Source organism: Onychostoma macrolepis, chromosome 21 (genome assembly GCF_012432095.1).
Source record: "Onychostoma macrolepis isolate SWU-2019 chromosome 21, ASM1243209v1, whole genome shotgun sequence".
In the NCBI taxonomy this organism is placed as follows: domain Eukaryota; kingdom Metazoa; phylum Chordata; class Actinopteri; order Cypriniformes; family Cyprinidae; genus Onychostoma; species Onychostoma macrolepis.
In genome coordinates, this window is record NC_081175.1 from 13551684 (window position 1) to 13576802 (window position 25119).

Genomic DNA, 25119 nt, shown 5'->3' on the forward strand with positions numbered 1-25119 from the left:
AAAAAAACTCGAAATAATAATCAAAACGGTAAGATACTGGTCTGCGCTTCACTATAATGTAAGTGTCACGCAGCTTTGCCACACAGATTTTGATAACTGGACAGCTAAATAAAATGTACTGTGTGCCAAAGAAATAGACTAAAAGGGTAATGTGGCTGCAGATCTGAGGTACATACATATTTCTTCAATAAGCACCTAATATTTGCCATATAGAATCTACCTACACAGAAGTAAGCCCTGTCTAGGCGCTGCCCCAGTATGGTTTGTGTCAAGCCATTTGTTAGTCTGGTTGTTTGATGAGAGGGAGATGAACGCAGGAGTTGTAATAAACGCTTTAACAGCAGAGGACTCTTTTTCTGTTGCACAAAACCGAAGATGACAGCACCATTTGATCCTTAGGTCCGTGTACTTTTGCGTCCATTAATTTTTCGTTTTATAACCCAGAAATGAAATACGGAAAATGCGGTTTCTTCTATAATGGTTAGAACTCTGATGAATAGAATAAGCAGGAACAAACTCATTTTCATTATTCAAAATTCCTATTTCATTAAAAATCATAAAAATTATTAAAACATTTTTTGTAATGTATGTAAATGCAGTTTAATTAAGTTTAATTTCTACCTTTTTGAGTGTTTCTATACAGACGCACCCTCTCGGCGCTACTGACGTAGCTACCATAACTGCTTTATGAAAACATTTAGCTTCCATATTTAGTGTCCTGCAGCAGCAGAGAGCGCGCCGTTAGCACAGCTGAAGAGTTCTGCGTTCAAATACACGCAATACGCTGAAGCTTGCAGCAAAGCCCCAGCAAAAGTAATTACCATTAATTACCGGGGGAAATAGTAAGGAGATATTTGAATTATTTACTAATAAAGTGTTTTCTGTGTCAGTGTCGCAAAGATGAAGATGATGATCCTGACTCGGCCGTCTCCTCCTCATTAGACGCGCCTTTAGAGAGAAGTGCATCTTCACGGATTATAATGAAAGAGTTTTTGTTATCGATTTGATTTATTTCGTTAAGTAGTGATTTAAAGCTTTCTATAGATATATTTATTATGTCTGTGAGGCATGTATTCGCTGACTTTCGGTTCATTTTTGTGAAGCGCTCCTGTTCAAGACGCATCATTGTTTTCTTAAAAGCACGACGTTTTGTTGATATTGTGAGTGCACACAAATAAAAGTAGACCCTTTACGGTTCCGAATGGTGTATTACTCTTACCTTTATGAGCAAAAATTACGGCGTAAGTTGTTTCCATTGAAAAAAAATGCAATTGATTGCGCTGGCGCCTCCATGTCCTGCCCTTTAGCTTCCGCTCTCAGCACAAACTACTGGATGAAGCGCACATTTATCTAGGTTTAACGTTTAAACATTGTTATATGCTTGAACTGTTTCAGTAGGCTATATCTATAGATTTTATTTTAGGCAAGTCGTGATGATTTGAGAAGGCTGAATTGATCAAACGGCTATGATCAGCCTGCCGGTCTGCTGCTGGCCGCTTGGTCGTTACTTTAAGAAAGAAATAAACTTGTTTAACGAACAAAAAAAAAAAAAATGCTCCAAACGTTTTTCTAAATTAACTTAGCCTAATAAAAAAACGAAACGAAATATAATCACTTTGCCATTACATACAAAACTGGACTATTTTAATAGCTGAAACAGCTAGGCTATTATAATTTGATTTGGGAGAAGGGGGAAAAAAGACAATGATTTCAGATTGTCAAATGATTTCAGAAGCACCCTCAGTGATTTGATTCAGGAACCAGGCCTGCCTGTATCTGGAGATTATAACTTTATATATTTCTATATTATATTTCTATATTTACCCCATATATTAAACCATGTGTAGCGCTATATCACGATATAGCCGTACTTTGAGCAACCATGCATGGTCCACTCCGATACCGTGACCCAGATAGCACACAAAATTTTGACAAAATTATATCCCAGTATATAATTTAATGATGATAAAGTTCCCAGGATTCTGCTATGTCTATTTTAAAAATCATATTTGTATTAAGTCTCTGCATTATTCCAAAGATGGCTGTAGTTCTCAACTGAACGTGCAAGAGAAGCATTAATAAATTTGGCCAAAGAGAAACTGTTAAAATCTAAATTTTCTATATTAATTTGTGCATTTTCCAAATGTTTATTAAAAGTGCAAAAATTCATTAAAAAAAAAGTCAATATTTTACTTTTTCGGGTAATATTTTGTGTGTACGGTTCTAATTTCAGTTTTGGTTTTCAGCATAGCATTTAAAAATACAATAACCGTTCTTTTTTCATTTTTTTGGTCTGGGTTAAAAAACGAAAAACGAAAAACGAATGGACGCAAAAGTACACGGACCTCCTTGCTTGACCAATCAGTGGAAAGGGGTGTTTAATTCCCTCCCACATGTTGAAATCGAACATTCAGACTGTTTATCCATTTTCTACCCCTGAATGTAAAAACGGAAAATCAAGGCGATTTCTTTTTTCATTGTTTTGAAAAAATGAAAAATGAAAATGGCGCCGTTTTCTCATGTTTCTGTTTTCAATATTAAATCTCATGTTTCAGTCACGTATTGTTATACGTACATGTGTGAAAAGTAACACATTAAATTGAAGCCCCACCACAATTCTTCTCAGCATGAAGATCTGCACATTTCATTCCCTCACCAATGAACAAACTCGGATAAGATTATCCTGTATTATTTATAATATATACACGTTGTATAAACATAATTAAGATCTCCAGACCCTACAGAGGACTAAGCAGTTTGAAGAATGGGTGGATTTATAATGTAAAGGTATAGGCTACACGTGCTTCGGGAATGCATATGTAGGCCTACTCTCCATAAACACAGATAACTTAGAACACTGCGAAAATGCCTGACAAAACTTGTACAATTATTTTAACATTTAATATTAATTATAAATAGCCTCACAGGACTACATGTAATCCGCCACTAAACGTTTTATAGTCATAAATTAACAAGCTAAATTACAGAAAAGACTATAGAATACCCTTAAAGAGACTTTGGTTACAGTTAGCATGGCAGCGAGTGTTAATCCTGTTCTATAGTGCCATCTAGAGGTAAAATGAGGCGCTGTTTCAGGAGTTCTGAATCCTCTATTTTTCTGATGAAATCTGATAAAATAATAGCTAAATAGTTGGCCTATATTCATCTGTTTTGTAGACGCGTTCTAACAAAGAATTTTTAGATGTCAGTGTTGATATGTTTTGTGTAAAACTGCAACGCAGTTCAAAGGAATGTAATATTAGAAATAACCATTTAGCCTTTCCTTTTCACGCATGCAATTTCTTACCTCTGTTCGTGTTTTGAATGTTTATCGTGTAAATTATAACCATAACACTAGTTTCCGACGAGGAAGGGATCCGAACCCCACGTGCAGAGCACAATGGATTAGTATCGCCTTAACCACTCGTAACCTGCCACTGATGCATTTGAATGATCGTCTGGCCCCACTGGATGAAATACATTCGTACATTTTTATTTAATTCTCGTACAAACAAACAAAACTATAAAACAAATGACACGTCAGTTACTGGTTCAAGTCTCTCTTCTGTTGATCTCAGACATTCACTTCACTCTCTGCTGTAAAAACACCGTTCAAGGCGTGGACTCTCCTTGCCTCTCCTGTTCAATAGCTGCAGAAAGAATTTCACAAGAATACAGGCTTTAAGAAGTGTTAAGTTAAGTGAATATTTTAAGTGAGTATTCTGGAGAGCAATAGAAAAGAAAAATAACTTGAAATAGGCTAACTTGTTGAGTATCATAAAAAAAGAGATTGTTTCAAGTTTTTTTTAACCATATGGTTTTATAGATTACATTATGGGGGGAACAAATGGATGATTCAGGATAATCACACACCCTAAGTAACACATTTACTTCATTTCACATGTAATAGGTTTTCTGAACGGAATCGCTGTTATTTATAAATTTTTAAATGAGAAATAATCAATATATTAAAAACAAAACAAAATATTGACCATAACATCATCATACATCCTTCGCCATTGTTTCAGGATCAGATAGGCTACTCACTTTCTTTGGTTGGCAAGGGATTCTTTTCTTGGGTCTCTGTCTTCCTGAGTTTAGTTTTATCAAAGGATGTGATTTCTGTCATGTTGGGTTTGTCCGCCATGTTTCTGCACTATAGACAAAACAAAATGCAAGTTTAATATATGTTATTTACTTACACAACTACATTCATATTTGTTCAAGCTGAATCAGAACAAAAGTGAGCCAATGGAGTTTAGTGAGGGCATCATGTGTCACACATTTGTTTTTGTTTAAATTCTGTAACAATTCTATCCATGAAAAATCGCCAAGCTACTGCTCATATTTCTTAAAATCATATCCAATCTGCCAAGTCTGATGACTGTTGGCCATCCTTTCTTTCTGGGAATGTCTCGCCTCTGTCTTTGTTCTGTGCCCTGCTTCACAGAGTCATTTCTCTGCTTCTCACTTCAAATCTCTAGACATTTCAGACTATCTCTCTGAAAATAAGTATAGAAAGAACACAAAGCCACCTCTAAAAGCACCCAGAATATTGGAGTGTAAAGTCTTACCTTGAAGCAGTGTATGGACACGAGAGCTGAATGAAAAAGTATAAGTCTGTCTGTGTGGGTGGATGAAGCAGGTTCTGCCTTACGTGTGTGTATGTGCTGATGAGGAGGGGGCTACACCGCCTGTCCCCAGGGTTATTTGATTGGCCACACCCCCCATTGTCTTTCTTTTCCCCTCACATTATATGAAATATTCATGATCTTAGAATTAAGGGAGGGGCAGGTTAGAGCGTAAATCTGCTGACCTTGCATGGCAGAGGAGTGTACCAGATTTTATTCATTTAGGGAAACGAGACCCAATTATGTGAAAGATTCAGGAAGCAGAATGAGATTCAGCCTAAAAAAGAAGAAATGTAAAATTGTGAAATACTATTTTAATTTCAAATAACTGTTTTCTGTTATAATATAATTAAAAATGTAATTTATTCCTGTAATGGCAAAGCTGAATTTTCAGTAGCCATTACTCCAGTCTTCAGTGTCACACATGATCCTTCAGAAGTCCTTCTAATATACTGATTTGGTGCTTAAGAAACATTTCTTATCAATTATTATCAATATTGTAAACATTTGAGTTGCTTAATATTTTTTCTCATCTTTATATTTGTGGAAATACACACACACACAAATTCAAATTTACAGTAAATACACATTATTTGCTTTATTTCCTTATTTGGTAGGCAGACTATTTATATAATGTGCTCTGTAATCATCTTTTCAGACAAAAGATTTCTCAACTTGACTCTCTCTATGTGGGCAAACATAAGCTTTAGCGTGTACATGGACCAACTGTTTGAGACCACAGAGTGGTGTGTGCCCTGGCTCAGCTGTTGCGTCCCATACACAGAGTCATCCAACACCAGACACATGGTGCCTCAGAGCAGCTGTGTCCGAGCTGATCCATATGGGGAGGAAGTGACCAGAGATCTATAAGCACCACACAGCTGGCCCTCTCTAAGCCAAGAGACAGACTTTTGACCTTCAGAAGGAATATAGAAAACCAATCTCTTTCAGCATCTTTGTCTGCATTTTTCTGTATTTCAAAATAATAATATTTCCAGCATTATATTATATATTATATTGTTATATTATATACTATATTTATTTTAAATTGATCAAAAATGACAATAAAACATTTATAATGTTACAAAAGTGTTTCTATTTTGAACTTTCTATTCATCAAAGTATCCTGAAAAAACAACAACAACAATGTTTCCACAAAATATTGGGCAGCAAAAACGGTTTTAACTACGATAATAATAAGAAGCATTATGAATAACTGAGCACCAATATTAATTTAGCATCAAATCAGTATGTTAGAATGATTTCTGAAGGGTCATGTGACACTCAAGACTGGAGTAATGATGATGAAAATTCAGTTTTGCATCACATGAATAAATTACATTTTAATATCAATTCAAATAGAAAACAGTTTGTAATAATATTTCACAATATTACTGTTTTACTGTATTTTTGATCAAGCAAATGGAGGCATGGTGAGCATAAGAGACTTTGTTCAGCAACATTACAAAAACATATATATTTCTTTAACCGGAAGACCTTTTTGAACTTTTGACTGGTAGTGTATATAATTTGGAATACTTTATACATGTATTTATTATATAACTGTTCGAGTTAATGGTTCTTTCTATTCTAGATTGGTGTACAAAAATATATTTTTCTATTCTCACCACCAGATGGACCCAGAGAAACACAAATGTAAGGTTCTCTGTGCTAAACGATGCACAAGCACCACAGCACATTTTCCAGAAATAATGCATTAGAACATGTGGACAGGATTTACGCTAAAGTCTTTTTCATTGTAAGTAAATCTTTGTAGATACCATTGCCCTTTATGATTCAAAGCCCTCTCAGCTTCTGATATTGAAAGTCTAAATCTGAGAAAACTGTCTAGTTGAGCCATTGTGTGTGTGTATGTGTGTATTGGGGGAGTATTGTTTGTTTGTTGTTACTCAGCGCGTGCATCATCTGTACTGAGATCCTCTTCACCATTCCCATATCAAGGGTATCATTTACTATTTATGAAACAGAACCAATTAGCTCAACATGCCTTTGGTCTTCAAATGACAGGTGTGGGTGAAGCCCTTGGGAGCCGTCTATGTGAAAACAGCCAGCCAGTAGAGGGAGACGAGATGGCGGAGTGATTAAGGTTATGGACTCTAATCTACTGAGCACTGAATATAATTGTTTAGCTTTATTCACTGAAAAAAAGCTTGCACATCCACATTGACACAAATCACTCCTCATTTATCATCCTGAGCATGCTTCTCACGTACAAGCAAAAATCCCTACAATATAATCTGCTTTGTGGACAGCTGGTCCAATGGCAAACTACTGAATAATAGCAAATCTGACTTTTAGTCATAATTAACTATAGTTGAATGGAGAAGAGACTGTTTATTCATAACCTTTGAATAACCCCACAAAGCCCTGGGGCTGTGTTAAGAGATTTGTCCTCACATTTGCAGAAAAATCACCCCCTTTCCTCTCGTCCTTCCTCTCGCTCTCCTTCAAGCAGACTGCACTCGACGTGCCGCAGCTGTGCTCAACAGAGCAAAGCAATGTTCACCCTTTTTAAAGTCCACTTCCCACATGAACCTGCCTCCACTCCTGCACCTCTTCATCCCTACAACATCAAACATCGTCATTGAGACGGTCGTCTGCAGCGCGTCTTAAAAGGTGATTTATGCCCCTTAAACTCCAAGAGCAACAAGTTCATACACCGTAAGTCCACAAATCACCTTTCATTGCCAGCAGCAGTCTATAAAAGAAGTGGCATGTGAAATAAGGTTTAATATAACTAACATAGAAACCACCTGTACCTGCTAAAGATTGGAGCAGCTGCAGAAAATATGCTCCACACCGTAATGTCACGAAGCTACTATACTTTTTGTGTGCAAAGAAAACGCAAGTACAGGAATGCACATGTATGCTTTGTGAATGGAAATCATTGAATAAAGTCATTACTTTTGTTTTCTTTGTGCACAAAAAGTATTCTCGTAGCTTCATAACATGACGGTTGAAGCACTGATGTCACATGGACTATTTTATGTCCTTACTCCCTTTCTGGGCCTTGAACGTGTCAGTCGTGTTGCTGTCTATGCAGGGTCAGAAAGCTCTCAGATTTCATCAAAAATATCTTAATTTGTGTTCTGAAGATGAACGAAGGTCTTATGGGTTTGGAGCGACATGTGGGTGAGTAATTAATGACAGAATTTTAATTTTTGGGTGAATTAACCATTTAAGGCCCAAAATGTATGTTCATTAGTTCATTGTGGGAGCTTCAAGTGTTTGGCCATCATCAGAGAGTAATAAAAGAACCATAGGAATATATAAAAGATTAAAGTCAGGATGAAACAAACCAACAACTGACATCAATAAAGAGTGTTTAATAGAAATAAACTTTCACAAACAAATCAGTGAAGCTCCCATTAACTGCCAACTCTCTGCCGCAAATATTTCAATTGCTTATTTCAGCTAAACCTATAAAAAGAACAGAATAGGTTTTCATGCTGGAAGGATTGGGTTTCCGGCACAATTACTCTGAAACAATTTCATAACAGTAAGTGTCTCATGGACATCCAAATAGCTCTGTTTATTTGTGCAACTGTTGTCTTAAAGGAGTATTCCAAGGTCAATACAATAAGATATTTTGTTTATTGATTTCCATTGTACGGACAAAATAACAAAACACACACATACACACACACAGAATATTTTTTTGTGTTCTGCAAAAGAAAGTCAGTCATACAGGTTTGGAACAACATGAGGGTTAGTAAATGATGACAGAATGTGCGCACTATCCCTTTATATCAATCAGCCTCACTTGTGGCATAATGTTGATTACAACAAAATTAATTTCAGCTTGAATCTCAAAAAGCAAAAATCTGGGTTACTTTGAGGAATTTAACAGATTGGCCCTATTAACAATGAAAGTTAATGGGACCAATCAGTGAACGGTACAGCATGATATAAACAATATGCATTCATTTTAGTGTGAAAGAAAAACACAGTCGTAAAATTCAGTCGTAAGCGAAGAAAACAAAGGATTTTAGAAGAAAACAAAGGATGAAAGTATTCAAAAATATTTAGTATGGTAATCACATTATGCCACAAATGCCTTAACTTGCACTGAAACTGGAATTTTCCGTTAACTCCTGCTCTAGACTATTTTGTACTTGTCAGTCAGTGTTAAAACTCTCCTGACCTTATACTGCCAAAACAGACCATCAGAAACATCCAACAGGTGTGAATCACAAAGCGTTCCGCTGCTTAAACTAATCTAGGGCAGCACTGACGTGCGAGTCAGTCTGCGCCAAAAAGCTTCGTTTAAATCTCAAAAGAGCCAATAGAACATCCATCCTTGGAAACCGTGGAGAGCTTTCATAAGAGCCAGTTGTCATGGCAACTGTGTACTAATGGAAGTCATGACAAAGGGATTGCACACGCCGCCCAGGTCTGACAGAGTCACAGGCAAGCGGCTGTGAATGCGCAAGGACAAAAGCCAAGCGGAGATGGTGAAGAGGCTGGTTTTGTGCAAGACTTCACTGTGTCAAAGGCTAGACGTGTTTGTAACAGTATTGAACGCCCAGCTGTGTACAGAAGGGGTCTATAGTGACAGAAAGGAGACAAGCAGTCTTAGTGCATGAGAGACAGATCAGAGCCTCGGCATCGCAGGGTGTATAAAGGTGCGTTCGGTTATGTAAACGCGCCGTGGAAGTGAAGGAGGTTTACATAAGTGCTATAGAGCAAAGCTCCATTACAATCCTGCATTGTGCCTGACATATCACACCATGTTCCCCCTGCTTATGAGACGCATCCCGTCGGTCTCCATCTTCTGTCAGCTGGAGTAACGGCTGTGATTTGTGCCTGCAGTAACTCAGATGTCTCTTTCCCAACTGTGCCTGAAGAGAAGGCAGAGGGGAAACGGTCTACATTTGTTGGGAAATGACTCGTGACTGGCTCAAAGGAGAAAAGAATTCACCTGCAAATCTCTCCAGGGGTTCAATATGGCACTCTGGTCACCGCATTTTTCTTGCTCGCCACAGCAATGTTTTGAATCAGAGCATGGGGTTATAGACACATACCTTGGTTAAATAAAGGTTAAAAATTTCTCGACTGGTAAAATGGTAAAATACTACTCTCAAATCTGAATCTAAAACGGAAGCTTAAAACACAAGAAAGTGCTTTTATAATCTCTATGCAATGGTTTTTCTTTGCAAGCACTTTTTCTATGGATATACACTTTGGTGTCTATACACCTATAGGACATGGGTGTGCAAACTTGTTCCTGGAGGGCCACAGCAGAGTTTAGCTCCAACCCTAATTATACACACCTGAACCAGCTAATCAAGCTCTTCAGACTCACTCTGCCCGCGTCCCAATGTGCATACTATCCATCCTAAATTCTGTGTCATATTAGTAATTTTCAATACTATTTAGGGCAGATAGGGTGGATAGTATGCACATTGGGACGCAGGGTCTGTGTGTTTGAAGTTGCGTACCGTCTAAGTATTTGAATTTGAACTTACTTCACCACTGTTAGAGAAGTAAATTGGGACATACTACCAGAGATGGTCTTATTATTGGGAGATATGAGGGTCTGTAGTGCTTACCATTGGAGAATGTGTAACAGTCAACTTGGATCACGTGTGCCTTGATAACCAATCACATTACAGCCTTGAAGTCATTGAATTTCAGTCAGAGTTGTGCAATTGTCAGTTGGCATTTATGGATACTACAGAAATCAATGAGAATTGTCGTAAACTAAATCCTACCTGTCACAAAAAATCTATGATTTCTCTTATAATACGTCATTTTTTTCTGTGTAAACTCTAAAAATAGTTCAATCTAAACTATTGTTTAATAGCAAACAAGTTGTATTCATTCAATGATGAATATGAAGCTTCTCCTCCATTGACATTTATTTAAAAAAAAAGGCCTCTGGTCTCCTAGCATTAACCATTACACTTTTTTTGGCTAAAGTTTTTCAAATACTATGAATTTCAGACATAATACTCTTTTGGCGTAATGTTTTTTGAATACTATATAGTTGGGAAGTATACGATTTTGGACGCAGCTACTACAAACTTCTAGGCAAGTGTGTTGAAGCTAAAATCTGCAGGACGTTGGCCATTCAGAGACAGGTTTGGACACCCCTGCTATGACAAGCAGTTTGGAAAATGGATGAATGGGTGGACATACATAACTAGTAACTAATTTAATTATTAAAAAACATAGGTAACTGTTTAGTATAGGGGCCCATTCTCACTATTAACTAGTTGTTGTTTTTTTTTAGCATGCCTGTTATTAATATATTGGCTGTTTATTAGTACTTATAAAGCACATATTCTGCATGACCATATTCTACATCCCGAATCTTACCCGATACCTAAACTTAACAACTACCGTAATAACTATTAATAAGCAGCAAATTAGGAATTTATTGAGGCAAAAGTCGTAGTTAATGGTTTGTTAATAGTGAGAATTGGACCTTAAAATAAAGTGTGACCAAAACATACTACTCAGCTGTATTTCATTTTGCGTGAAACCCTATTATAGCACAATTTCCCCCTGATTTAACTTCTATTGCAGGGTAAAAATTTAGTTTTTTCATGCATTTTTTATTTAATGGTTATTTCTAGAAAACTACACAAATTAGAGGTTTAAAACCTTGTTTCATGGGTCATTTGTTGAAAAAGAAAACGTTTTTTTGGGGGCCAGTTGCTTACCCTATTTGAAAATGCAGTCAAGATGAGATGGATATGGTGTTTGTTCTGACAGTGTATTTTGCGGTCAGCTATAAGGTCCTTTGGTTGTGTAAACTGCCTTTGGCTAATACACTTCCACACACATCTGTTCCAAGAAAATACCCATAGGGATAGTGTGTGGCAACATCAGAAACACAAGGTCCCAAGAGTTTTACCTTTGTTTCCCCGTGAGAGCCTTATGGTCTGTTGGCAAATATGTTCAGGGACTGAGAAAGACAGAGAGGGAGAGACACCCTGATAACCAATTCAAATCTCCCTGGAGTTCACATTATTTTACATTTCCACAGAATAACAACACAAATATTGCCATTATATAAACCCTAGTCAGGTTTGGTTTGTTTGAAGTAGATAAACTTGCATGACGTATATAATGAGGGGAATAAAGGATGTACAGGATGCTTCTGTTTCAGGAAGCTGCTTTCTGTGCCTTTCAATCCTGTTCATTTATAAGCATGGTTAACTTGAATAGTGGCAGGAAAAGGCCACACTTCTTAAAGAAAGATGAAACACAAGCATTCAAAAGCACAAATGTGTGACTCACAATAAAGACACCCACTTCGTAAAGAATCTATGGCTGTTATTATCAAATCAAAATGACTCAGCGTCACAGCTCTCTGGGAGGCCCTACAGGGACAGTGATGAAGAAACATAACAGCCCATCGCTCAATACCTTTCAGCTGCGTTTTTGTGCGATATGCATAATCACTGGTTATAGCATCAGGGTCCTTCGAGAGAAGACAAAGGGAAACTGCGGAAACTGTGACTGCTAAAACGGATCTTTAACCCCTCGCGCAAAAATCTATCATCCCAAAGTGTCAGTTGTGAATGTCTTGCCACCTACTGCTCTGTATTTTTCATCTGACTTCCACAATGAACTATAATCTTAGAAAGAAGGCAATTCTTTTGAAAAATGACAGGAAGAAGTGTGGGTGTGTGAAATATAGACCTCCTATTTTATTATGAAATATGTTGACAGGTGTATGATAAAGCAGCTGAACATCAGTCAACTCAAAAGATGTGTGTGGTTGCAGGTGCCGTTCACCCAGAACGTGTCTTTGCATTTAAAAACTCAAGATGTGTTACTAATGACTGGAAAAGATTGCGGGGTCTTGACTCAAGGGTGTATATGCATCTGAATATGCATACCTCCCTACCATAAAATAGTATGAGAAGAGTAGTATGTCTGAATTCACAGTAGGCAAAAAGTATGACCGACTACTTCGTGAGATTCTGAAGTGTGCATCCAGTGGACACTTGGTTTACTTTTACTATCTCATCATGAGGCAGCGCCAGTAGTAATGAAAAGATTTATCTTGAACTCTGTTATGGAAGCTAGCTTTAACAACACAAATTGGACAAGCGGTTTGGAAAATGGATGGATGGATGATTCAGCTGGAGGCGGCATCTTCCGTTGAGACGTGAGAATTCATTTGCCACGACCTTTACAGTGCATTATGGGTTTTCTCTAGCCATTGAGTGTTCATCGGTTGTACACTCGTTAAAGCGGTGCATTATGGGATTGAATGAGTGCTTGCGATTATGTCCACTATAGTTTTGGACACCACTACAAATAACCGTCCACTCAAATACATCACTTTAGATAGTTCTTTTCGTGCTTCATGTACAAGTGTTTTTCTAACGAGTGTGCTTTTAATTAGTTATTTGATGCTATAAAATCAGGGTGTGGTGTCGTGATTGTGAGCTTGCGATTGGGTCTGCTGGAGTTTGGGCGCTCCACCTCGCAATCGCTACTACACTGACTCGGCTCCAAATGACGTCATTGGTGCACAATGACAGTGGATATATTGGGATGTTTGGCTTCATTTTTCTACAGTGGAAGGAATTGGAGATGTACATTATTATCATCGTTTTTTCTTTCTTTCTTTAGTTTACACAGAAAAACAATTCAGACAGAGTGCAATTAAAATGCACTGTGAGATAAATGCACATGAACAAACTGTCACAAAATTGTAATACTATTTCAAATTGAGCTTTTTTTGTGAATCCACCTTTTGACTTGTGATGTTTAGCATTTATTAAATAAAATTATTTTATTTTATCTTGCCTAATCTAATTTCAATCAGGCTACCTGGTGTTCAAGTGCTGTGGTTTTCTGGTACTGCCCTGTTGGACAGATGTGAATGGAAGCAGATGAATTGGGGCTCTGAATTGCATAGCCTCCCTCTGCCCTAAATCGCATGTACCCAATTACCAGAGCCACCAGAGCCTGACCTGCAGATTACGGGCAATTGGAAGGACATTTTGTTGTAATTTGGAATGAGGGAGGCCAATTTAGTGATATTTTTTAGAAATCCTGTCTCCCCGTCATTGCTCACCATATAAGGTTTGCTTTTATTTAATACAGATGGAAGTGTTTTGTTAGGTATGTTTATGAGATGCTGTGAGGTCCGTAAGTCTGAGACCACTAGTTAAAATGCTTTATTTTGCTTCCGTTTTCTCTGTTTTCTCATTTAATACAAACATGTTTTCAGGATTTCAGGAAACAGGATTTCAGAATACCTATTTGCTTTATGGACAAGTTGTGTAAAACCCAATAACCATGTTCTCCAGCATGATTTGAGAATGATCCAAAGAAACCCATAACTAGACTAGTAGAAAACAGACTTGATGGAGAACCATTGACAAGTTGGTAACCTGCCAGGGGGAATTGCTTGGTAATCCTGTTGTGGTGAGTGACAGAGGAATTAACTTCATACCAGAGACTGGAACATGTTAATGTATGGTTCTCACATAATCTAGTTATAGGGACTGAATCACAGGGGTTTATTTATGTTAAATACATCACTTTCTCTTCCATCTACCTTTCACTTTCTATCACTCTGTCTCATTATATGTATAAATGACCTAATTTTGTGGAATGTTCTGATGGAGCCAAAGCTTGCTGAGCATTTGTTGGGGTTCTGTTAGCAGCCATCCTCCTTCTTTCTGCTTTTTTTTTTTTGCCCTGCAGCGATGGCTACAGACAGAGCACACACTGAATAAAGATGTTCCCTCATGCCTGCAGATGGGCTATGATGCACTTCTGAGAAGAGCATATGCTTTGCCTTTGCAGAAGTCTGTAGCTCCAGGACTGCAGCAACTCACAAGTAGCAATATATTTTTTGAAGGTTCTATATCAATAGAATTCATAAAATTACTTTTAGTTTTTGTCAAGCATTACCTTTTCATATGACTTATATTTTATCTTTCACATATGTTTTGTACAGTTCTTTAATACATTCCAACATGTTTAATATACAGGAACGCTGTCAAGATAGGTTGCACATTATGTTCCATGATCATTTAAACTAAAGAACTCTCACACTGATTTGCATCTATTAAAAAAACAAATCCACCAATTATTGACTTTATTTACTCTCTTTTGCACTCTTTTTTTTTTTTTTACTGAAATTCAATTAAGTACAATAGAACAAACAGTTGAAGTACTTTCAGAACTACAATAATATTTCAAAAAAAAAAAAAAAAAAAAATGGGAGTGTGCTAATGATTATAGAAATAAATTTAAAGATTTGCATATAGAGTCGTTATGGCTTTCTTGTTATATGAAAAAAAAAAGAAAAAAAGATTAGTCTTGTTATATATTTCAATCTCTTGTTTAAGGATCAAAACAGAGTTTGGTTTACTTTTATTTATATGATATTTAGTGAAAAGTACAATTATAATATTAGAATATAACATTCTTTTGTTTTATTTCAGTATATTTCCATGCATGACAGAAGGACATATGATGTAAACCTGAAATTTCCTGCCAAACTAAACCCGGCTGCTAAAAAACAAATCATTATTGTGAGAATATCGAATCAGGATAAAGAAAGAACACAGTTTTATGTACTGGTTCAGTAACAGAATTTAATTAATTTTTAATTGAAGTAACTTCCATTGTGCACTTTTAAAAGCAATTATCTTTACAATTCTCATTTTATTTGGAACATCTTAATTCAATTCATTGTCATCTGGGGATTATGCCTTATTTTCTCCTGCTTAGTAATGGAATGTTCATGATTATTTTAAGCCCCCTACTTCCTTTTTAAAAGCATATTATAACTTGGTACTGTGATTAATATAAAAACAGGAAACCCTTTGAAAAGAATGATGCCTCTCAACAACTGTCAACAAGAAATATTTATTTAGCCCCGCCTTCCTCGTAAATCTATTTCAAATCGTTTGCTATTATCTGCAGTTAATCTGGTTGTGCCTTTTGCGATGGTTTGTATTTGCATGTACCACCATATATTATTTTCAGCTGAGATGAATGTGGGCCATTTGGCATCGTATTGATTTGGTGATTAAGATAATGAAAATAAATGGCTCTGTTGGTGAACAAAAGACTACTTCTCACAGATTTACTGAGAGTCTGCAAAGTAGAAGCCATTTTGTTTAGACAATATTTGGATGAGTCATTAAAGTTGTAGGCACCAATTTCAGCGCCGAGTACAAGCTGCCATTCTTCTTTTTTATTGCATCTTCATGGCTGGGTTAACTATAATAATCATTAATCATAAGGTTTACAAAGGGGAGTCTAGACATTTTTCATCAACATTCCCACAGATCGATGACGAGAGGGTCAGCGGCAATTACATATTGTACTGCGAAAGGACAGACGTTGAATTTACCAATTACTCTGTGAGCAATTTCAGTGGAATGAAAACACTATGTTGCTTTTTTATTTAGCTTGGGAATGAGCGACCAAAAGTGGTACAGAAAGTAATTTTTGGTGTTGATGTAGAGCTATAAACACATGTTTGCATGCTCTCATGAGCACCTTACAGGCAGTATTCCTGCTACAAATCTGCACGCTGACTTTCCTTTCCAACCGTGCTTTGAGAGGATCAACTTTGATGGTATAAATGGACTGCGGTGAAATAACTGAGTCATGCTGAAAGCTGCGGAAAAGGCTTCTCGGAAATATTTTCAGAGGCATAGATTAAGTAGAGCCATTTTGATCTCGCTACCCAAACAGTATGCTCCCAGTGAGATATGAATAAAGGAGGAGGAACAATCAGAATGTTGCATTTAATTTGTCATCTGCATGCTTGTGGGTGAGACTGAAAGCTTAGAAAATGAAGCACAAGTATATCTGAGCTCACTAATTTCTTTTCAAAAATATTCATGCTTCTGGTATAAATTTGATTTGCATTTGATAAGGACAAAATATTTGTTTGATTGGAGATAAACAGATGAAATTGAAGATGAAAATCATGAACAAATATTTAGATTGGACTGTAACATGTAAAAAACTTTGTGCTATATTGTGGGATATTAAGTAGTTGTGGTTCATTTGAAGTCACCATTATTGTAATTAGTGTTTCTGGTGAAGTCACAGTATACAGTTGTCCATTTTAATTTTAATGAATTAGATCTACTATTACTATGAATGTAAGACAACTTATAGACAAGAATTCATTGTAAATATGCACTCACAGTGACCTTCTTCAGATGATATGTATCTAAAAACTCAAAAACTATTCAGAATATTGAGAAGAAGTATGAAAACAACCATCTTTAGCCTACGGCAACCACTGAGATATGCCATCTTATATTTATAAATGGAAGGAAGTATTGAGTATGAAAGTATAGGACTGACTCCAACAAAAACATGACCAAAAATATAAACCAAAATGGCTTTTAAATATTTTAAAACATTTTGCCAATGTGATGGGATTTGATTTTGTTTGAATTCTTGAACACTCTACTTCGTCCAGGTAGCCACTTTCTGGCTATAATGATGTATAAATATGTCACTTAATGCAATTTCATCAGAATAGTTTTCCTAAAAACAGCTAAATAAGTGAAATTGTTACTTAAAATGTTCCTAGACTCTCAAGTGGCAAAATGCAGCTCTCACTATCTCTCATTATACATTCAGTATATTAAGCAGCTCTGAAGTTTTCGTACTCTGTTCTCTTAACACCCAATGACAGCTGCAAAAGTGTGAAATGTCACACGGTCAGGTTTGTGTTGTGCCTAAGAGGCTGTTCATTTCACTTTCTGTTATCTCTCTCAAGGGAAAAATTCTCAAAACACTGCCGTACTGCTTAAATCAGCAAAACATTTCCCACAGCTCCTCGTCACCATTTCTGCTTTGGTTGCGTGGTACTTGCAAACACAACAAAATAGTGGTGAGTTCAGAATGTGAAATTTGACAACAGACACAAAACCTGAATAGTAATTGCAAATTCTTCCAAAACGTTTCTCTCTACCTGCCTTATCATAAAAGTTGTCAGATAATCTGAAGGGTGAGGAGCAACCGTTGAAGCTTTCAGAAGCCTCGTCTCTCCCGGTTTCCAGCAGGTTCTCCTTGTTCTGTCAGAAGAGAAACTGTAACGTTTCAGTGTTAAAATGACTGAGTTCCTCATGATTTGCAACCTTTACACATTTTTGTTGTGGTCTGAATATTCTATTTAGTCATGAACCATAATATATAACAAATATATAATATTTATGTGGATTTGCTATTAAAGTTTATTGATTCTCACTCAGAAACGATCTCATATTTGATAAAAGATTGTGGGAAAGATGCTGGAGTTCAGCATTCAAAAAGAGAAAAACTGATCATTTCAAAATTGTTTGGTGTATTTTGCACAGGATCTGGTTTTTCAGGCTTAGCATATAGGGCTACAGTTGAATAAATATGGCGTTTTTTTTTTAAAATGTCAACTGACAATGTACATTAAGCACTTGTGTAACATATATGACATGCTTTTGACATGTTTGACAAGTATGACAAAAATAAGTTCTCAGCAGGGTGTTTTGTGGCTGCATTTCTGATATAACAGCATAAATCTAATGTTTGTATTAAACCATTGCTGTCTTTTTGATTCCTCCATTGTTCTAAGGTCATGTGTAGGGCATCAGCCCCTGTAGAGTAGAAATAATCCATGACGGCAAATGTCCTTGTGCTTCCTCTTCGTTCAGTCACGCATGTCTTGCGTGTGCATTAACCGCATAGTCTTCATGAAGACGTTTCAAGACCGTGAAATAGATCCCAGTGGGACTTTCTGATCATAAATGTGGGCTGTGGTCCCATCATGCCTGTCTATTTTATGCTCTGTTATATGTGTATCAACTAGATATAATTTCTCCATGGTGTCACTGACTTTGTATTGCTTGGTTTTATTTCAGTGTGGGCTCAAGAGCTGGTGATGGTAGGAAAGATGTTAAAGACTGGCAGTTATTGCTGTGTATTTCAACAATGAGGGTTGGTGTGTGTCTCTCTTTTTACACAATGTACTGATGCAGTGCACATGGTTTGTTGGACTATGGACAGATCAATCATATTAATATATGTTTAATATTATATTTAATATAAATAACATGTCGATTGTTATGATTATATTTAATATATTTTAAAAATATTTTATTTAATTAAATTAAGTGAATATTAAAGTGAATGTGGTTTGCTACCGTATGGATAGATAAAATCATTAATATATATTTAAAATTGTATTTAATATTAATAATGTAACAATGATTATACATTTTAAAATATTTCATTTTAATTTAAAATGTGTATTTTTACACATATCATTAAAGTGAATATGTTGTTTTTGGAGTATGGATAGATCACACCATGAATATGCATTTAATATTATATTTAATATCAATGATTGAATAACAATTATTAATATGACAATACATGTTAATATATTTGTAATTTTTTAATTATCTTTTGAAAGTTTTAATAATTTTATATATCATTAAATAAATATAGAATGCCAATTTATATTAATATTATTTATATCTATTATTTATATTAATATTAATATATTAATTTGAATAACAGTTTTGCATATATATATATTTATACATTTATGTTTTAATTATTTCATTTTTATTTTATTTATATTGTTAAAATTTTAAAACATGACTATATATGTTCTAATATTACATATATATTATGTTTAAACAAATTATATAATATTTTTTTTTCATATTTTAAAATATAAAAAATATTAGCATTAAATATAACTTGAAATTCTATTATAGCTAAATTCTATTGCAGCAATTCTATTGCATGCATTGTGATCACCAGTCAAGATTTAATTATGGTTTCTAGACACTGTAAAAAAGAGTAAATAAATATGTGAAAAATAAATAATGAAAAATGGGGAAAGGGAAAATGTACTGGTAGATTAGAAATTCCTTCAAATTGGAACATTGTGCCCTATTTTTATGGATTTTTTTTTTACTGTGTGGCTGAGTGAAGATTTAGCTCAGATGAACAGTGTCCACCTTTTAGTTGCCTTCAGATTCTCTTGTAATTATCATACATACCTATTTCCCTCACTGAAGTGTGGGCTGAAACAAACCTAGAAGCCAAGATGATGACCTGGAAACGACTGTCTGTGATTTCATTTGGGACTGGAATATTTAGCTACAGGTTTCACTGGAGCTATTTTTCCTTATGCACCCCAGAGAAGTGCTTTTAAATGTTCTGACACATGAGCTCTCCAGCGCCGAAGCTGCTACAGATGTTGCAGGGCTCGGGTCCTCAGAGAAAGCAGCCTACTATCACTTTCCAGGCAGGCGGCTGGTGAACAGAAGATCTGTGAGGGCAGCGTGTGGCCCTGAGGTAGAGCAGAGGATCACAGAGCTACCGCTGTTCATACTGCTCAGTAAATAGAGCATGACTGGCTTTCTGGACAGAAGTCAACGTAGAAACACAATAAGTGGCTTATAAACATAAAAAATTTAAATGTCTGCAGCTGGGAAAGTCAGAGAGGGATGTCATGAGATTAAGTGAGTCTTGTGTTTACAGCCTCGCTCTAAACAGCCCGTATCATCCTCATGACTGAGCAGAATGCGCTATTTGCTTTGTTGTGCTGATCAAAGAAGTGCCAACTTACCCATTCCATACATTGCTTCTGGTTTCCAGTGACTGTAATATCTCTGTGGAGCAGGACCTGGTGCAAATCGACACATTAGAATTGTAAATTCAACTCTTCCCTATGTATTAATGACAGCACCTAGTGTGGATTAACTTTCACATTTCTCTTCTCCATGTGAAATGACAAGTGCTGCAAAATGCAGGGAAAGAGAGAGAAATAAACAGAGACAGGCCTGGTGCCGCTACTCCTGAAATATATATGTTAGTTACGTCCCTGTGCATAAATATTAAGCACTATGTATCATAACGTGTGTGTGCCACTTGCACACCACTGTTTTCCACGTGTCCATGAGCAGAATTACACCTTTTATGTTACAGATTTTATGCTTATTATATTTAATACTTAATATACATTTAATGAAAACATACTTTTTTTCACATTTTGTTATGTTGCAGGCTTATGTTAAACTGCTTTAAAATACTTTTCCCCACATCTATCTACACTTCATAATGACAAGACAAAAACAGAATTGTCACAACTTCATAAATTTATAAATCTGAAATAAGTACATTGCATAAGTATTCAAACCCTTATCTCAGTACTTACTTTTTTTTTTTTAAGGTTTCTCCAGAAATATTTGATTAGGTTCAAGCTCAGGCTCTGGCTCTGGCTGGGCCACTCAAGGACATTCACAGAGTTGTCTATATGCCACTCTTGATGTGTGCTTAGGGTCCTTGTCCTGTTGGAAGGTGAACCTTCTGCCCAGTCTGAGGTTCTGAATGCTCTGGACTAGGTTTTCATTAAGGCTATCTCAATATTTTGAGATACACAGCATGAGGCTGCTACCAGCACACTTTACTTTTGGGATGGTACTCTACAGGTGATGAGCAGAGCTGGTTTCCTCCAAACATGGTGCTTAGAATTGAGGTTCATCAGACCAGAGAATCTTGTTTCTCAGCATCTAAGGGTCCTTTTTTTGCAAATGCCAATTGTGTTTTCATGTGTCTTCACTGAGGAGAGGATTGAGTTTGGCCACACTGCCATAAAGCCCAGATTGGTGGAGTGTTGCAGTGATATTTGTCCTTCTGTAGCTTTCTCCTATCTCCACATATGATCATGGAGCTCAACTATAGAGCGACCATCAGGTTCTTGGTCACCAGTCTAGACAAGGCCCTTCTCCATCAGTTGCTCAGTTTGGCCAGGAGGCCAGCTCTAGGAAGAGTCCTGGTTGTTTCAAACTTCTTCCATTAAGGGTAATGGAGACTACATGCTTCTGTGAACCTTCAATGAAGAATTTTTTTCTGAACTCTTCCCAAGATATGTAGCTTCATGCAATCCTGTTTCTGAGCTCTACACGCTGTTCTGTTGACCTCAGGGCTTGGGTTTTGCTCTGATATGCATTTCCAGCTGTTTCTTTCCAAATCATAACCATTCAATTGAATTTGCCACAGGTTAACGTCACTCAAAGTTTAGTAATGTTTACAAACTATATGAATGCCCTGAGCTAAATTATAATTGTCCCAGATAAGGGTATGAATGCTTATGCAATGGAATCATTTAAGTTGTTTACTTTTAATAAATAAAAAAAAAAAAAAAAAAAAAAACTTTTTTGCTTTGCCATTATGGTGTATGCAGTGTAGATTGGTGTAGGGGAAAAAAAAGTAATTTAAAGCAGTTTAACATAAGGCAGCAACATAACAAAATGTGAAAAAAATGGAGGGGAATGAATACTTTCGCAAGGCACTGTATATATAAGAATCAAATATCTGTTATATTTGGTCCACTCCACATTGCTGGCACCACAGTAGAAGATTCTATGGAATTTGCAGTTGGGATATACTTTATTTCTGTGAAGGACTTTAATATTCTTGAGAGGTATCTCAACGACCAGTGCCTCTATTTGTATTCATAGTCTCACAGCTTGACAAAGATTTCATTTTTGGAAAGGAAATCAGCCATGTTCAAATCTGCAGGCCTCTGTTGTCTTTGATTGATCTTTGCAATCCCTGAATGAACCTGCTGTCTGTTTCCTCATTCCTTTTGTTCCTTCACAAACTATTTACTTAGCACCAGTTCTCAGACTCATCTGAAATCCCCCTCTGATAGCTTATTCCCGTCCTAATGTATTCTTCAATAGTAATGCAAATCACACCATTCCCTGTATTGGGAGATGAGAATTATTCATTGGCTTTCAAAGACAGAGGAGATGAGTGCTTTTTTTTTACTCACAATTCCTTTCTTTAGAACTACAGTGTGAGACTGTTTAATTTCTCACGCTTTAGATTGCATTTCTGTTTGCTGCATTGATTTTAGTCAACCTGCCCCACCTGAACTCTGTTGTCTGTTGATAATTGTCACTTAAATGAAGGAATAATATAATGTAAATAAATGTTGTGTAAAAAGATAAGCAAATCTGGATTGCTGACTGCAATGCAGCTACACACAAATTCACCTCAGCTCTAGGTAAGTGTAAAAAAAACAAATGTTTCAACTTGAAAAAGTAAGTGTTCATGCTGCCTTAAAAATTCGAATGAACACTTACTTTTTAAATTTGAAATTTACATTTTCTTAATGTATTTTTTTTTTATATATATATGTTTTAACTTAGATTTCTAATTCAATTATTATTATTTTTTTTTAATTTAAGGGAATAATTGACCAAAAAATGAACATTTTCTGAAAATGTATTCACCCTCAGGTCATACAAGATGTATATGAGTTTGTTTCTTCATTGGGACAGATTTTGTGAACGTATTCACTGCAGAGGATCCTTTGGTGAGCAAGTGATGTAATGCTATCCCAGCAGGCACACAAGACATTGATATTTGGTTACATTTTTGCAATGTCGGGTGACCAAAATTCAATGTCAATTCAAAGTCTAATGTCAATGTTCATTTGATTTTCAATACCTACATCAGCTGACGTTGATATTTGTTGTTTTTAGGTTGTATAACCAAAATCCAACATTAAGACCGTCAAATTGACGTCAAATACTGACGTCAACCCGATTTTCATTCTCAACCAAAATGCAACGCCTGTCCGATGTTGTCAGGGATGTCACGTTGTAACAGCCTCCTCCGTCACCACAGTCATCATCCACCACTTACACCAGATCGCACTCACCTGTGTTCTGATCACCTGCACCTAGGTTCTGATCTCCTGCACCTGCCGATCTCCAATCAAGACACACTCAAGAGCACGCTGCACTCAGTGATTCACTGTCCGGTCTACCGTTCACTACCCCGAACTGTACCTGACTCCCTTGTGCTACTAACCTGTTTGTACTTACCTTCCAGTCTCCAGTTGATTCTCCAGAGATTATCCCTCGTTGCTCCCTCTCGTTCCCGGACTCCTCAGCTCCCGCTATCCTGCAAGGATATAGACTGTCAGTGCTCTGCAAGACTTTCCTAGGACCTTTTTCAGTATCATTCACTCACTGTTTGTGATTCACTTAACTGTTTGTGTCTGGCCTGTTTGTGACAGAAGACCGGACCAAGACAATTACCTCCATGGATCCACGCACTCCATCTCCTGCAGATATCCTCGAGGAACTGGTCACCACACTCTTCACTCTTCACTTCACTCACGCCAGTTTCTACCCCGCCATCTGCCTCTGTAAGTCCCATGGCCATGCCAGCTACCTATGCGGGTGGCGCTGTAGACTGTGGTGGCTTCCTTCTCCAGATTGTGCTGTTCATCGAGATGCAACCAGCGATGTTCCCCACCGAACGCTCGAAGATAACATTTCTCATTTCTCTCCTCTCTGGTCAAGCGCTACTCTGGGCGAAAGCTATATGGAATTCTGCCATAATTAATTCCATAGATGCATTTACTAATCATTTCAAAGAAGTTTTCTGTTCCACGTCAGGAACCCTCTCGGTGTCGGACCAGCTGCTTCGTCTGCGCCAGGGTGCTAGGTTTACTCTCAAATATACTGTGCACTTTTGGATGCTGGCGGCGACCAGTGGGTGGAATGAGACAGCGCTCCTCATTGCCTACCGGCAAGGCCTAGATCCCCGCATCTGTACTCAGATGGTAATTTATGATGATTCTGTAGAGCTAGAAAGCTTTATGCAGAAAGCCAACTGCATCGCTCAGCGCTTGTTAGCTTGCCATATAGGAGAAGCCACTCAACAGTCTGGCGTACCCACCACCGTTCCTCCAGTACCAGAGCTCATGCAAGTGGACTCCACCAGACTCCTTGCGGCAGGACTCTGCTTATATTGTGCCTCCTCTGAACACTTAATCGGAACCTGCCCAATCAGACCCCCATGCCCAGTGAGGAGTACTGTAAATTTGGAACCAGCCATTGCTTCCCTTTCCTTGTTATCAGTGCAACTATTCACTCCAGAATGCTCGTTTTCAGTCCCAGCCCTTGTCGACTCGGGCTCCTCGGGGAACTTCATCTCTCAAGACCTTCTAAACCGTCTTCATCTGTCCCGAGATCACCAAGCCCAGGAGCTCCGAGTCGAAACCATCCAAGAGAAGCCGCTGGGGCGTGGGCGGGTAAGGTTTTGAGTACCTCCCGTTAAACTCAAGATTGGCACCTTACATGAGGAGGAGATCACCTTTCTGGTACTGGAGGGATCCACGGTGGATGTCTTCCTGGGATGCCCCTGTCTCATTCTCCACTCTCCAGAAATCAGGTGGAACTTGTGTGAGGTTACTCGCTGGAGCGAGTACTGCCGTCAGCGCAGACTATCGGTTCTGCCCCGACCGCCCAGTTGGACCTTCACCGCCCAGATCGCCTCCACCTGCCCTGTAAAAAGCTGAGTCCCCGCTACAAATGTATGTTCCGGATACAGAGGCAGATAAATTAAGTCACGTATCAGCTTCACCTACCACCCAGGTACAGAATCCATCCCACCTTTCATGTGTCACTCCTTAAACCTTTCTCTCCTTCCTCATCAG

At 37.3% G+C, this 25119-nt stretch overlaps 1 protein-coding gene and 1 long non-coding RNA gene across 2 annotated transcripts; one reads left to right on the top strand and one right to left on the bottom strand.

The window, feature by feature from the left end:
* Window positions 1-3477: 3477 nt before the first annotated feature.
* Window positions 3478-4701, bottom strand: tmsb (thymosin, beta). The gene is made up of 3 exons (XM_058758531.1): window positions 4575-4701; window positions 4048-4156; window positions 3478-3650 (listed from the first exon to the last, which is right to left on the bottom strand). The coding sequence occupies exons 2-3, from the start codon at window positions 4145-4147 to the stop codon at window positions 3613-3615; spliced, it is 138 nt and encodes a 45-aa protein (XP_058614514.1). The 5' UTR covers window positions 4148-4156; window positions 4575-4701; the 3' UTR covers window positions 3478-3612.
* Window positions 4702-22884: 18183 nt separating this feature from the next.
* On the top strand, window positions 22885-24085 carry LOC131529499 (uncharacterized). Its single transcript, XR_009268114.1, has 3 exons — window positions 22885-22983; window positions 23153-23593; window positions 23692-24085. It is a non-coding gene; the product is annotated as an uncharacterized LOC131529499 (long non-coding RNA).
* The last annotated feature ends 1034 nt before the right edge of the window (window positions 24086-25119 follow it).